The 14,722-nt window shown below is 41.0% G+C and overlaps 1 protein-coding gene across 1 annotated transcript in view; it reads right to left on the bottom strand.

Annotated features, from left to right (window-relative positions):
- Positions 1-2,787: 2,787 nt before the first annotated feature.
- Positions 2,788-14,722, bottom strand: part of fam222ba (family with sequence similarity 222 member Ba) — a 56,550-nt gene continuing 44,615 nt past the window's right edge. The window contains exon 3 of the mRNA XM_028467073.1: positions 2,788-6,126. Within this exon, the coding sequence (XP_028322874.1) occupies positions 4,472-6,126 (1,655 nt within the window). The 3' untranslated portion in view covers positions 2,788-4,471. The remainder of the gene's footprint in view (positions 6,127-14,722) is intronic.

Raw genomic sequence — 14,722 nt, forward strand, 5'->3', positions numbered from 1 at the left:
TCGATGGTGGTAAGCTACATCATAGCCACAGCCGCCCAGGGGCACACTGACAGAAGCATGGCTGCCATTTTGTGCCCAATTCATACAAGGCAATGTGGGTCAATGGCTTGGATAGAGCGGGATTATAACCCCCAACCCTTCAGTTATTGGACGACACACACTACCACTGAGCCACGATTACCCCAAACTAAGGAAGGGACAATCTTTCAAAAGTCCACGTCAGCAATACATAAAAACAAAGGCTCAAACTCACCGCCCAGTTGTTCTAGAGATGAGGTTCTCATCTCATGGTTCAGAACCCCAAATGTGTATTTTTCTATTATTGCATAATGTACATTTGCTTTGTGGGATGAAGTCTTTAGAGCACTCTAGGAGAGCCTGCTGACAAACTTGAACAGCATATAAATAAATATAAAGGGAGTACACACGTGTTTAAAAAAGGCCAAAAAGTGGTTGGCTTCACCGCTTTAGACAGAAATCCCTGATTCCAAATCTAACAAGCTTTTCAGAGAGTGGTCTCTTTCTCACACTTTGTTCTTTAGTAAAAGGATTTGAGGTTAATATGTGTCACAGTACACAGTGTCTGTTTGTGTTAGCCTATAGCTCACTGGTGACCCATCCAGGCTCTCTCACACTGGAGCACTTAGTGACCCTAATATGGCTGAAGGAATGGATAGTCTACATTTTAAATGGTCTGTGGGCGCATGAATGCACTTCGCTGGAGTCACTTCAATCTTTCAGTTATTCAAACTAGGTTCAGTTTAATCAACTTCAGCACCGACACAGAGAAATGCAGTTTAGATTCTGCATGTTTACACTGACCACTTTACTTGTTCTGGGGGGCATTACTAACTGAACACCCTAACCAGGCTAACCCTAACCAAATAAGTATGATGGATATTAGCTTTTTACTGATATGCCACTATTATCCAATACTTAATTACCGATATTGACTGATACCGATAAATACATAGACACACAATACAAAGATATTCAGGCTGGTTTTGATCCAATTTTCTCCTTTTCCTAACAAGGACAACAAACAGCAAATCATTTTATGTCTGAGTGTAGAGTGATGTGTATATGGGGGGCAGTGGCTGCCTCTTGGCTTGGGATCTTGGGGGCGTCTGGGGGGTTGCTCGGCCGTGGGGTGGTGGCCTGGGGCTCCTTGGCCCCCGCTCTTTCTTCTGGCCTGGCTGCATCTTCGTTTTTTGCACATACATTGGTCTACGATGCACTGGCATGGCTTGGACTGTGGGATAAAACTCATACTCGGCTTACCTTCCCTCTGTCCACAGCCACCATCATTACACCTAAGCTTCACACTTGTCACCAGACTGGCTTGATTACACAACACAATAAACACAATATACAGAACTATAACTTCACATCTCACTCTCCCCACCTTGATTCTCTCCTCCCTGTTCCCTTCCACACTACCTTGGTGTAACACTGCCCTCTCTATTTACATCATCCTTTTAATAAAGTGTTTCTTACCCTTCCATAGGGAGGGCTGGTGATGGTCACAATTATGCAATACATTTATTTATTTAATTGCAATAACAAAACATGCATTGCTGTGTTAAAGATTGCACTTCTTTCAGTGTTGATCTTTGACAGCATGTGCAGACAAGGTAAAAAAAAAGAAAAAGAAACACGTAAATCCTGATCTCTGAATTAAACAGAGCCCAGCAAAACTACATCAAAATATCGCAAACGTGGTTAAACTGTATCATATTAGATTTCCCCCTTAAACTTTATTGAGTAGGAGCTCTGACTTCAGGTGGCGTTTCAAGTCACTTTTTTAAAAAGGAAGTCATAAAATCCAGAGTATCTTGGATTGCGGCATTAGATTAAGTTATTGGATCTCGTTTGATTAACACAAGATTTCTGGCTTGATGGAAAATTGGTGGTGGGGCAGAGTTGTATGAGTGTGTGTGTGCTGTGTTGAGATTATCAGAGCACACACACACACACATACACACAGTACGATCAAAACTGTTCTATATTTTTATCTTCATGTGTGGGGTCATCAAATTCAGATAATCCTTGTGTGCATGTGACGTGTGTACCCGCCTAATTAAGAATCACACTACGTTTATGGTTTCTTATTGGAAATAACAGGTTAAGCCTGCTTTTAATGTGATGACCCACTCCCCAAATAAACATGTTTTCAATGTGTTGTCTCAAACAACAGCAAATAAAGATCAAAATCAATACAGATGTCGACCGATATTACATTTTATGGCAATTATTGAGCAGCAATATGGGTGAGCCCTTAATATCAGCCATCTCTACAAATAAGACTGTATTCTTTCTACTGTTCTGTGTGCTTGTGGACAGATGTACGTTTCTTCCTGGGGGTCTCACCCTGCCAGCACCTCAGGAACCTTGATGAGGTAATCCTTTGCCCTTTACACGAGTCGCAGCCAGACTAACTAAATCTACATCCCAGGCAGTCCTGTGGATTTCCCAGCATGTTTTGACTACTCTACTTCCTCTTGCCATCTAACAGAAGCAGAGCCTGGATAAATGGCATGAAGGCACAGCAAGTGGAGCAACAATCACTACCTTCAGCATGAGCTGTCACAGTTACAGATTACACATGGTTAAATGGGCCTTTTGGAGCATTCAGCCTCTTGTTGGGCTGACTATCCTGCAGAGGAGCCAAAAACAAATCTGCTGCTGATTTACCTGCGTTCATGTACAAAACACAGCCCACAATTATTTCAAAGCATAAATTAGAACTTTATTTTATTATTACAATATTACAAAAAGAGTAGCACAACTTTCACACTCCTGCCTCTTATCTGTCGTACAGAATGACACAAAAGAAAGGCTTGAGGACCTTTTCCTTCTCACAGCAATAGTATAAGAAAGAAAGGAGAAAAATAATTTAACAACAAGCAAATCAAGTGTATTTAAATAGTCACAACGGCAAACAAAGCTTTGAAACTTGGAAAAAAATGTTACAGCTCAGTAACTACACATTGCTAAAAATATATAATTACAAAATATTACTTATTTCTTCTTGCTTTCCGTGATAAAGAATCTCTAAGGAATTGCTCCGTCTATTCAACAAAACTTAATTAAAGTCAAAAAAAAAAGAAAAAAAAGTGAAGGGGAACAGAAATAGTTTCTGTGTATCCTGACGACTCGTTTCTCCTTTTAATTCTGGGTTTTCATTAAAACCATGCTTATTTTCAAAGGAAAGTCCAAGGACCAAACATTTAAGGCTTTTCAAGGGCTGTTAGAGAGGGTTAGGTGAACAAAACGCAATCATTGTGTTATTACACACACACACACACACACACACACCTTTAAATGCACCCAGATCAGCAGGCTGCACTCATACACAATCATTACATTTTAAAGTTACAGTAGTCTAGTAGGTAAGCCAGTGTACAATAAAAACAATGCTTTTGCTGTTCCACTTGGAGCGATCTTGCAAGTGATCAATTTTGGTCTTTTCAAGCAGACGTTATAATCAGTAGCAACTACTAAACTGAATTCACATAAGTCAGGATGAAAACTGGCTATTGACTCCATGCCACATTATCAACACTTACTTTTACCCCAGAATTTTGTCCCAAATTGAACGCATCCCTTTCAACACAAATATTCTCAACATTCAAGTAATACATTTTCCATGGATACAGAAAAAATAGAATAAAATAAGACACGCAACAGAAAAATGGCACAACTTCCTAACAGTGAGTCCTTGTTAACCTGACTTTGGCCACTTTAAGGTAGGACAGTTATTCATTTGTGACCTTCCTGCACCTAACATTGCACAGTCTTTTATACTGACCGATAAAAAGTCTGACCCCTGAATTCATTGCAGCATTTGAAGCCGGACACAACATTATTTCTTCAGCAGACTGATCCCTAGAGGAACATTACCTTGTAGAAACAACCTCATCACATGCTTCCTTAACCAGTCCAGAGGAATAAGTCTTGAGTTTTATTTTACAAATAAATAAACATATTTATAACTTCCATGTACATACTATGAGTCTTTCCAGCTTTGCGAGATCATATTTTCAGCGTTGCTTCGCACTGAAACATAATTATCTTTTCCTGAAGTAAAAGCATAGAATAAAAAGTTATTCCTCTGATTAAACTGAACACACTTATTTTTGTCATTTTTATAACATGCATTAGATAAATTAACTGACAGGACACAAGTTAAAACTACACTATCTCTTAGAGGCTTCAGGCACGAGGGAGAAGCATGGAATGAACAGGACACACACAAACAAGAGGGAACTCCCCAGTGCAAAAGCACTCATTGGCTAATACTAATAATTGATCACTTGCAAGATTGAAAAACAAAAAAATACAGTTCTTTGTTTAAATATATGGATTGCCGTTTTTTCCTTAAGTTATCAAGTGAGTTTAATGTATGCATTTCCTTTCTTAAGACTAAACAAAGATGAGTTAATAACAGTTGTGGAGATAAGGCCATAGCTTATCTGTACCCTGGGTGCTGTATGAGAGCGGTTCTGCCGTCACAGCCTTCAGGACCTACTCTGCGCATCTTCGCCATCAAGCCAAGATTCTGATCGCGGAAGTAGGGAGTCTGGAAGTCCCCGCCCAGGTAATCTGCTGTTTGCATCAGATTAGTTTGGGCTGAGGAGGAGGAGCCAGTTCCCAGCCTGTAATGGGGAGGCCCAGGAGGCCCACAGTCTAGAGTAGTGGACCCCCCTGGAACCGCACTGTGGAATGACATTGCTACGTCCTGAGAGCCAGAGCTGTCACTGTTGGGTGTGGGCAGGATGCTGTTGTTCCAAAGGTGGGACTGAAAGTAGTGCCCGTTAGTGTAGTGGCCCATCTGACCAGGCATGTTGCTGTTGACAGGAGGGGAGGGTGTGGGCCTCTCTACGGGTGGTTTAAGTGAGTAAGGCTGACCCACACACACATCGGTGGCGTAGGCTATCCCCTTGAAAAGAAAGCCAGGGTCCCTGGGGGGCTGCTTGGGGAGGTGGGTCACTCCATTCTGAATGTGGGGCATATGAGCCACTTGTTGCGGATTCCAGGAGCACATTTTTTGCTGCTGTGTGCTGTGCTGTGGATTCTGCTGAGGGCGGAGATGTTGCTGCAGGTGCTGCTGCTGCTTAGGATCAACATGGTTGGAAGGCAAGTGATTCATGGCAGTCACACTGGGATGAGGGTGAGCTCCTACTGCGGCGGTAGCTTTCTCCTGGGTACCCATGATGCAGTTGGGTGGGGGGAAGCCAGGCGTGTTGGGGTTACTGTGCATGGACACCCTGGAGCAGGCGCTGATGAGCAGGTTCCGACTGATTGGGCTTGGGTTGGCGATCTGGCCCTCGCACATGGAGGTGGATCCTGCAACGTGGGCTCGGGCTTGACAGAATTGGTTGATCTGGTGAACGATGGAGCTCAGGTCAGGCTGGTGAGCCTGGTGCAGCCCTGCAGCCATGGAAAGAGGAATGGTTGAGGTAGAGACGGTAATGTTAGGTGGAGCATCTCCATCAGGCACCCCTTGGCTCCCTTGCAGACCGGGAGGGGGCTGCTGCTGAAGGTGCTGCATGACAGTGGAGGGCCCTTGGGAGTGACCAAGCGTTGGGGGCTGATTTAGAGTCTGGAGTCGAGGAGGGCCCTGAGGGTGATGGACCACAGAGGGTGGATGTCTGAGATTGTGAATGTGAACCTGCTGCTGAGTCTGCAGAGTCTGGGTTGGCTCCTGCAGCTGAAATGGTAAACCTTGCTGGGCTCGGGGAAGGTTTGGCAAAGGTGGGTGATGGTTTAAAGTGCTGGTTGACACCACCTGATAAGGGCCATTAAGAGGATTCATGATGATGTCTGGGTGCAAACGGGCCCTGGATCCGTAAAAATCTTTCAGGATGCCTTTGACTGTAGGAACCTTGACAATGGCGAGGAGGCCGGTCTTGGCACTGGCCTGAGAGGGAGGATATGGGCTGTAGCGCTGGCCTGACGTGTCCAGCCCGTTTACAGTACGGCGCACGTGGTTTCGCTGGGGGACTTTGACGCTGTTGGGGAAGATCTTGATGGTGAGGGGGTTGTTGGCAACCTTTTTAGCATATGCATCCAATTCTGCAGGGGTTGGAAAAGGAGCAGATCTCATCCTTTGTGTGGTGTCCCCTGAGGTGATGGACAGAGAGAGTGAAGGGAAGTATATAAAGAGGGAGAAAAAAGGGAAGAAGAAAGTCAGTCGAATGTTTACTATACATAACAATAACCAAACTGTTAATTGTAACTGAGGCCAATAGAAGGTAAACAGGTATAGAACATAGATTGGCTCACCGAAGAATGGACTCTTATTCAAGATTGTACTTTACAGGACTTGTTACTTATTCACACCACAGTTATACTGGTGAAGATCGTATGACAGAAGGCTGGACATCTGAGCCTTTTCGCCCACAAAATCCAATCAGCTAACCCTTCCATGCAGTGATTGTGCTAGACCTTTTCGTTGTCTGTCATTTTGACTGACAGGGTCATATCATTCACTTCATAATTTAATATGTTAATATTTTACATATTCAATGGCAATTCGTTGACGCACTATTTAGGGTGTTGTTACATTTAGCATTAATTAAAAATAGGACTTCAAAATGTTCACTTTCCACAAAGTGGTCAGGGGTGTGAACTGCAATTTATTGAGATGACAGATGGCCCTCAGATTACGCAAACACTGTTTAAAAAAACCAGTCAACAACAGAAAATATATGGCTACCGCGACCCCTGCTCCCATACTTCTTCACAGCAAAACAAGATAAGACGTGAGCATTATTGTTATTTAATGAAAACTCTGAAAGAGTGTGACTTATTCTTGGGGCTGTTTACACTCATGGTGGGTTTGGTTGCAAAATCTGTTTTAAAAGAAAAGAAAAAAAAAGATCTCCTGAATTTTTACAGTGTACCTCGCTGTTATCCTAGATGAAATCCCCACTGCTTCTGTTTGGCAAGGGTCTGTTTTGAGGCCAAATTGTTGAAGCAGAAGACATTCCATGTCTGAAATCAAATGTAGTGCTATGGCTGATGGCTCTGAGGTCAGAGGCTTTTAGAAGTATTCATTGAGGCAGCATCTGGCCAAAGAATAAGTAGTAGCTTAACAGCTCAGCACTGAATAAGAGACGAGACAAATAAAAGCAAAGCGGTGATGGCTCCCCCGCCTAGGGCTGCTGAGGGAAAGAAACATGCAGAGCTTGAAGTTCAATGACAGCTGACAAGTGATCAGACACACAGGATGTATCTCACATCTGTGGCAACACCTAAGGCCTCAATAACAGACACTTTGGACCGAAAACACTCTTCGGCTAAAGTTAGTATAACATGAAAGATGGGTTTCTGCAGGTGGGAGGGTACTTGCCTGTTTTGAGCCTATTTGTGATCTGTGACTAAATATTGACTGATAATCTGCTAAACTTCTGCATTTTTCTGTACCTGCCGTTTTTTCCATGAGAGACGATTTAATTTTAAAACTCACTGTGTGTAACAATGTCCCACCTACAGCCACCACTGATTGACTACACAGAATGTGCTGCTAAAGCTAAATGCTGGTAGAAGATTATCTCAGATAATTTAACTAATTTTCACTACTGCAGTTCAGTTTTTCATTTTATAAAAATTCAGGGAGCCATTTTATTTATTATTTTCAGTGAACTTTAAGAGATCTCTCCCCATTTTGTTTTTATATAATAAAATGAATTGCTTTTTCAACCAAGATTGTTGTCAGGAGTTTATTCGACGTCAGTTTAAAGTCTTTAAAAAAAGTGCATCAGTGCACAAAAACAAAACCAAATAATATACTGTATTCAGACTCATACCAGGTGTGTTATTCTACATTTTCACACCAAAATGTTAAGTTTTACAGCAAATTAATGTTTGTTCTAAATATTGTTTATCGATCCTGATCTGTTATATTATTAACAGGAATTCATTTGTTCTTTACACTCGTTTGTCAGAAATTCCAGGTAAAATGTTGTTTTTTGTTTAACAAAAAAATATTTAATGGTTCATACAATTTTATTACCTCTTTGGAAACCTTAATAAAGTGAAATAAATGCAGTGAACTGAGCTATATTAGAATTTCCTTTCAAAACAATTAATTCATCATTCACTCCATGCATCAATATTGCATAACTAAAAAAAAAAAAAAGAAAAAGAAAAACTGTCAAATAGACGGAAAACATGTTGCAAGGTAAATGTGCATTTTTTTTTTTTGCTCCATTGTAAGAAAATAAAACTCATAAACACATTCCTTTAAAAATAATGCTTTTTCACTGTTTTTCAACATTGATCAAAGATGGGTCTTTATTATTATCATTTTCATCATCATCATATTAGCTTCTCTTTAGTTTTTCCCCAATTTGTACTTGAAATGGGTACATTTTGGCCTCTTGTTTCACGTGGGATTGGACTCAGCGCTCAGGCTGCACTCATGGAACGAGGCCGTTGATACGGCTCTGCCACGAGTTGTGCCAACTGGCTAATTAATTCCTGCTTTAATTGTGAAGGGGAAACAATGGGCAGCAATGTGCAGGCCAATGTGGGCCAGTGCACAGGGGGCCTGCTGTAACCAAGTGATCAGCCTGCTGATGATGGCCTTATTTATGTAGGGGTCTGGGCCAAGGAGCTGGAGCTTCACACCCACCATCACTAATGCATCGTGTGTCTGAATAAATGCCAGGGTAAGCAAACAGATGAATGAGGGCTAGCACACAGACATGCAGACGACAGGTTTCTACTATCAATCACAGCAAATAATCAGTGGTCTAGTTAGGGTAAAGTCCCACAGTGAATCTAAATATACATAGTGCTCTAACAGTTAACCCCACCCAGTTTCTCCCTCTATTATCAGTGAAAAAGTAGAAACATGGAATTCTGGCTAAATCGGAGTGTTCTGCAACTGTTGTCAAAACCTAATGACAGAGTAGCTAGGTAGGTATATGTTGTAAGTGGGCTGGCACAATGAATAAAACATGTCTTTATAGGGTAGATTAAAGCCCCGAATTCTAGACATCACGACTGAATGCTGAAAGTCAGAGGACATTTCTATGTCACACCTTCCAACCTCTTAGAGTAAATGCTCACTTTTTTTAAGCGATTGAGGTAATTAAACCACATGGGTAAAATCAATCAAACTATGCAAATGCAATGGTGATTTAACTTGATCAACACCTTGACTGAACCAGATGATGTGCCCTTTGGTAAGCCAATGAACTGAAAATTATGGTATACACAAGTGTGACTGATGTCTGTAAAAATGTAGTAAAGTGAAGTCTTTTCACCATTTCTAAAAACAGTTCACTTGGTCGACCTAAATAAAAGAATTGCTTGTAATGGAGAGAAAATTCATATAGTCAATTACGAACCAAAATAAGATTTTTTTGAAAAATTTCACCAATTATTAGAGATAGGAAATTTTAAATTTTTCAAACTGTTCCAGAATGAGCATACAGTATTGATCCAAATCCCCCCTCAAATGTAACTGAACCTTCCATGGTGTAATGTGTATGTTTGGTTAGAATTTTGTCAAAATCTGTTAAGTATTTTTGACATAATCCAGGCAAAATGCAAAACAAACAAACAAATGCCAGAGAAAATATGACCTCCTCCAGAACTTGAGAATGCAGCTCACTGTGGTCTTTGTCTGAGGACATGTATTTAAGAAGTTTGCATTACATAAAATAAATCACTCAATGAAAACAAAGTAATTGGATCAGAGATTATCAGAGATCTCTCTAATAAATCAAAGATTGTCTGTCTGTGTGTGATAAGCTTGCACACACACCGAGTGTGTACATCTGTTATTTTGGACTTATTTGGTGATTACAATTCAAAATGTTCATTTTCATTTTATTTTGAAATCACCGCGCGTTACACCGGATGAAGGGTAAGACCGGAAAGAGGGGAGGGGCGTCTCACTGATATATTATCAAAGCTCTCAAGTCTCATGCATTGGATGTGAGATTGACACGCATTTCAACCTGATGTGAGGAGTGGGTGCATGCGGCGGCTAGTGCATGTGTGTGAGACTGCGCCCACGGAGGATAGATGGACAGGTAGCGAGACACACACACACACACACACACACACACACAATCTCAGTACGTGACTGCTACGTACTGAGATGTACCCGTGCTGGAATTGCCATGCTCAATGTCATACAGAGATTGCTGTACTGATTTTAAAAAATGCTTAAAACATCAACCATCGATAATTTTTTTTTTTTTTTTTTTTTTTTTTTTTTTAAATCGACCAATGATTATTATTGTAAAGTTACATTAGGTTAACAGTTATTTATTGCAATGTATATTATAATCATGTTTGTTTTTGGAAAATACATTTTTCCTTTTTGTACTGAGTTTTATTATAATCATGATTTTTAGGAGAATAAACTAATCCTATTTGTATTGAGATTGCTGCATGAGACACTATTACTTTATTCAAGTCGTTGACTGAGATTGTCACTATTTATCAATTTATCATGCGCATGTCCCATAGAATTAAACCAGGGAAATTGCACACGCTATTTTACTTTGCACCCGCACATAAACCCCTTTATAACACTACAGAGAACAGAGTATGTACTGTACACCTCTTTGTACACCCAACCTTCAAACACATACTCATTTGGCCATCATTGACAACTCTACTTAAGCTCCCACATGAATACATACTTCTGACGGGCACTGTACTAGTTAAATTCAAAGCTCAAGCCGGCATTTTAATAGGAAATAAAGAGCACAAGGACAAAGAGTTGCTTTAAATTAGAGTGGACACTGAGCTCTCTGTTTATATATTTTCCAGGCCCCTGGTAGATGTTGAATATGGATTCTATTGTCCACTGTACCTTATGAGCATCTCAACACTAACCTGAATTAGCTCAAGAGCTTATAGCATCAAGGGCGGGTTAATGAGGAACGTGAGTGAAGTTTGTAGGCGGTGGCCAACAGGCATATCATCCCTCAGATCTCCTGCTAAGTGCGTTTGGAAGAAGGGAATGTGGGGGCGGGGGGCCAGTCTGGCCTCGCACTAATTATCCCACTGCGAGAGAGCGGGTTGGAGCACAAGTGCCTAGTCAGCAGGCACTAATTAGGGTTGCTTTTATTCAGACTACTGTTTTAATTGAACAAGGTTTAAGCACTGGGGAGCAGGGTCTCATGCTGTTGGATACTGCAATTTTCACACAAGTGAAGGAAATTAGGTCTGAAGCTTCAGCGTCGTTTTAGACACACGACTCACCTTTCCCACACTAAGCAACTTCCTCACAGATGTGCAGACTGTTTCAGAAGCATTCCATGCTGACAGAGGGATGGCAGCAACTTCAATCAACTGAAACCCATCATCGGGAGGCCAAAGAAAAGTTGGCTGTCTTTGAACTCAGTCGGGACAGAAATGTGAATCTGACGAGTGACCCAGCTGCTCTTAGCTTGTTCTTCCTGTGAGAACCAAGAGCCAATTCTCACGAGGACTTCTACTTTTTTTCCACTCAATCGCCATCTCTTAGTGTACCTGATCTTCTCCAAGAGCATTTAGTTTTCACAGCAGTAAACTGCTGACGGTTGTACTTTGATTAGAAATACAGCATGCTGTTGTATTTATAACAGACCTGCTGCTGTGTAACGTTTTCCTCTTGTGACAAGAGGTCACAACATTGACAGCCATAATGACTTTTATTGTGACAAGCCTAAGAGTAAAAAAGATGGGATGTGAGAAAGTCGATGGAGGTTTGGCTTGCAGGAGGCGGAGCTTTAAGGCTATGTTCAGACGGCACATCTTAAATCCGATTTCTTTGTGTGCTCACATTAAATGCGACTTCTATCAGTTTAGGTTATAAACTGAATGCGACCATGAATAGACCTGCATGCACATAGGAGGTGCTAAGGTAATGTGTGACCACGCAGGAACTCACTGTTTATGGAAAGATTGCATCGTTCTCTAAATATTCTCTCTCCTGTCACATCAGCGTCACATCAAATCCACACTGAGACGTGTTCACAGAACGATCCTCCTTTTGTTGGGCAGGTCATTTTCTAAAAGATCTGATTGGTCAGGAGGCGGGGCTTTCATGCTAGCTCAGATCCAAGCCAGAACAAAACCTGGTCTCGACCAGGTTAGGTATTCAGACTAAGTTACCATGGCGATTTAGCACCAGCTTCGTACGACAGCACCAATCAACCAAACATCAATTAAATCCTGGAAGTTAGCGCGATAAGAGGAAATCCAGCTTCGTAGTATAGATCCTTTGTATCATTTTTTTTAATTATTTATTCTATTGCCAATTTATCTGTTTGTATCAGTCAGTGTACTTTTGTATCTGTTTTGGATGTTTTTACATTCAGTTTGTATCTTTTTCCTCAATTTTCCATATATAACTTTGTTTATTTATGTTGTGCTGGAAATATTTTATGTATTTTTCTTGTCATTCTGTGTGTTTTTCTTGTCATTTTATGTCTTTTGGGTTTCATTTTATGTGTCTTTGGTTTCATTTTGTTTAATTGTTTTATCTTTGTGTGCTTTGAATAATTTTTATTGTCTTTTGTGTTACTCAATTTGTGTGTTTTTCTGGTCAGTTTATGTATTTGTTTTGAGAGCCTTAAAAAATTAGGCCGCATGTGGCCACCAGTTGCTTAGCTACTCAGCACTATGACATTAAAATACTATATGGTAAATGTACTAGATTTATATAGCGCCTTATAACCACACTGAAGCAGTCCCAAAGCGCTTTACATATCAGCTCATTCACCTAATCACTCTCACATTCACACACCAGTGGGACAGGACTGCCATGCAAGGCGCTAGTCGACCATTGGGAGCAACTTTGGGTTCAGTGTCTTGCCCAAGGACACTTCGACACATAGTCAGGTACTGGGATCGAACCCCCAACTTCTCGATCAGAAGACGACCCTCTACCACATGAGCCACGGTCGCCCCATATATATATATATATATATATATATATATATATATATACACACATATATATATATATACACACATATATATATATATACACACATATATATATATATATATATATACTGTGTATACAAAATTTTCAAGTGGAGAACCACAACTTTATGCACAAAATTACTTCTGCTTCTACAGGCAGAATGATGATCTGAAGCTCTGGGTGAAGAGTAGAATAAATAAAAACCAAATAGATGTTAAAGCATACAACCAGGCAGAGTGCACACAGAGTGGCTGAATAGCTTCTCCTCAAGGACACTAGCATAAGTAAACATAGGTTGCTGATGTCTTTTGTAGTTTGTGTTTTAATATGCTCTCTGTGCAAGAAAAATTCTCTCCAGAGCAATAAAGGTTTCATTACTTAATTCAAAAGCAAATTAATACATTTTTCATCTTAGCTGTACTGAACGAAGCTTTCATGTTACATGAATTTCACCTAAAAGCAGTCATGCACATCTCTGGTGAAACCAAGCTGTCAAATTAACTTGTGTGATGGGTTAGTGATGGGCTCTAGAGGGACGGCGAGTCCGGCCGACAGCCAACAGGGAGCATTACTGCAGGGTTCAAGGCCTGGATCTGGCTTTGTGCTGTAACATGACAACTGCAGAAGCAGCTGAGATGGAGGTGATCTACAGGTGCTGAGCTGGGAGCAGTAAACCTGACAGAAACAATGCGTTTCAGCTGTATTATATATTAATTTGGTCAAAATAAGAGAATCTATCGTTTGATGACATCTGAAGAACAGACGAAGGAAATTTCAGGGGTATAAATTGAAATAAAATTGGAAAACAGGCTCATGTACCTTAATTGGTTTGAGTGTTCGGCGGGGGGGGGGGGGGGGCTCTTATGTGTCTTACTGTGTCACTGAAGGAAGAACAGAGAGAAAGAGTCTGCCTGATGGCTGTACCATGTCACAAGCCTGCCAGAGTGAGGAAACAGACGCTGGCACTTAGCAGACTCCCTCACGCTCACAGATCTCCTGGGGGTTGGCTGATTACTGTGATTCTGAAATTACAGTCTTGATGAGCTGAAGCATTTTGCAACAGAAAAAAGCTCCAGCAGAAATGGGTCAGGCTGGGACTGAATTTCCTCTTAGAGGGAGTGGGACAGAGAGGGCCGAGAAACTCGAGGCAGACATTTTATGATTAAATTAGAAATGCTGACCAGCTGAATAGGTCATAATCAACCACTGGGAGTTGACTAGTTTCAGTGTATTTGAATCATTAAATTATATGAAACACTACACAGTAAAGTGAAAATGGCTTCAGACCTCGAAAAGACAGACCACCACACACCTCAAGTCTATGTACACTTAATACACTCCAATTGTCCCAACAGTCTGTCCCAACTGTTAATAATGAAAACTGGTCAAGCACAACTGATGCTTAATATTTATCCGACTGCACTTCATTGACTGAAATTTGTATCTAATTGATCAATTTATAGGTGCAGTGTCTGATGGTTATTAAAAAGTTTCCTTGTCCTAATAGACATGGACTATGTGGACACTGTATATGTGCCTGGTCCCCTCCTCTTCATCCATTACAGCCTACCCCTTGGAAATATAATTCGCTGCCATGGACTAAAATTTCACTGCTACGCCAATGACACAACTCTACCTTTGCACAAAAACAATCGGCCCTGGCACAGTCTCCACCCTAAAAAACTGCCTCTCTGAAATAAAATCACGGATGACCACCAACTTTCTCAAACTCCTTCCCTAACCTCAGGATTTCACACTTTCTATCAATGGTCACAT

This window comes from Gouania willdenowi, chromosome 14, assembly GCF_900634775.1.
Source record: "Gouania willdenowi chromosome 14, fGouWil2.1, whole genome shotgun sequence".
Classification (NCBI taxonomy): Eukaryota; Metazoa; Chordata; class Actinopteri; order Blenniiformes; family Gobiesocidae; genus Gouania; species Gouania willdenowi.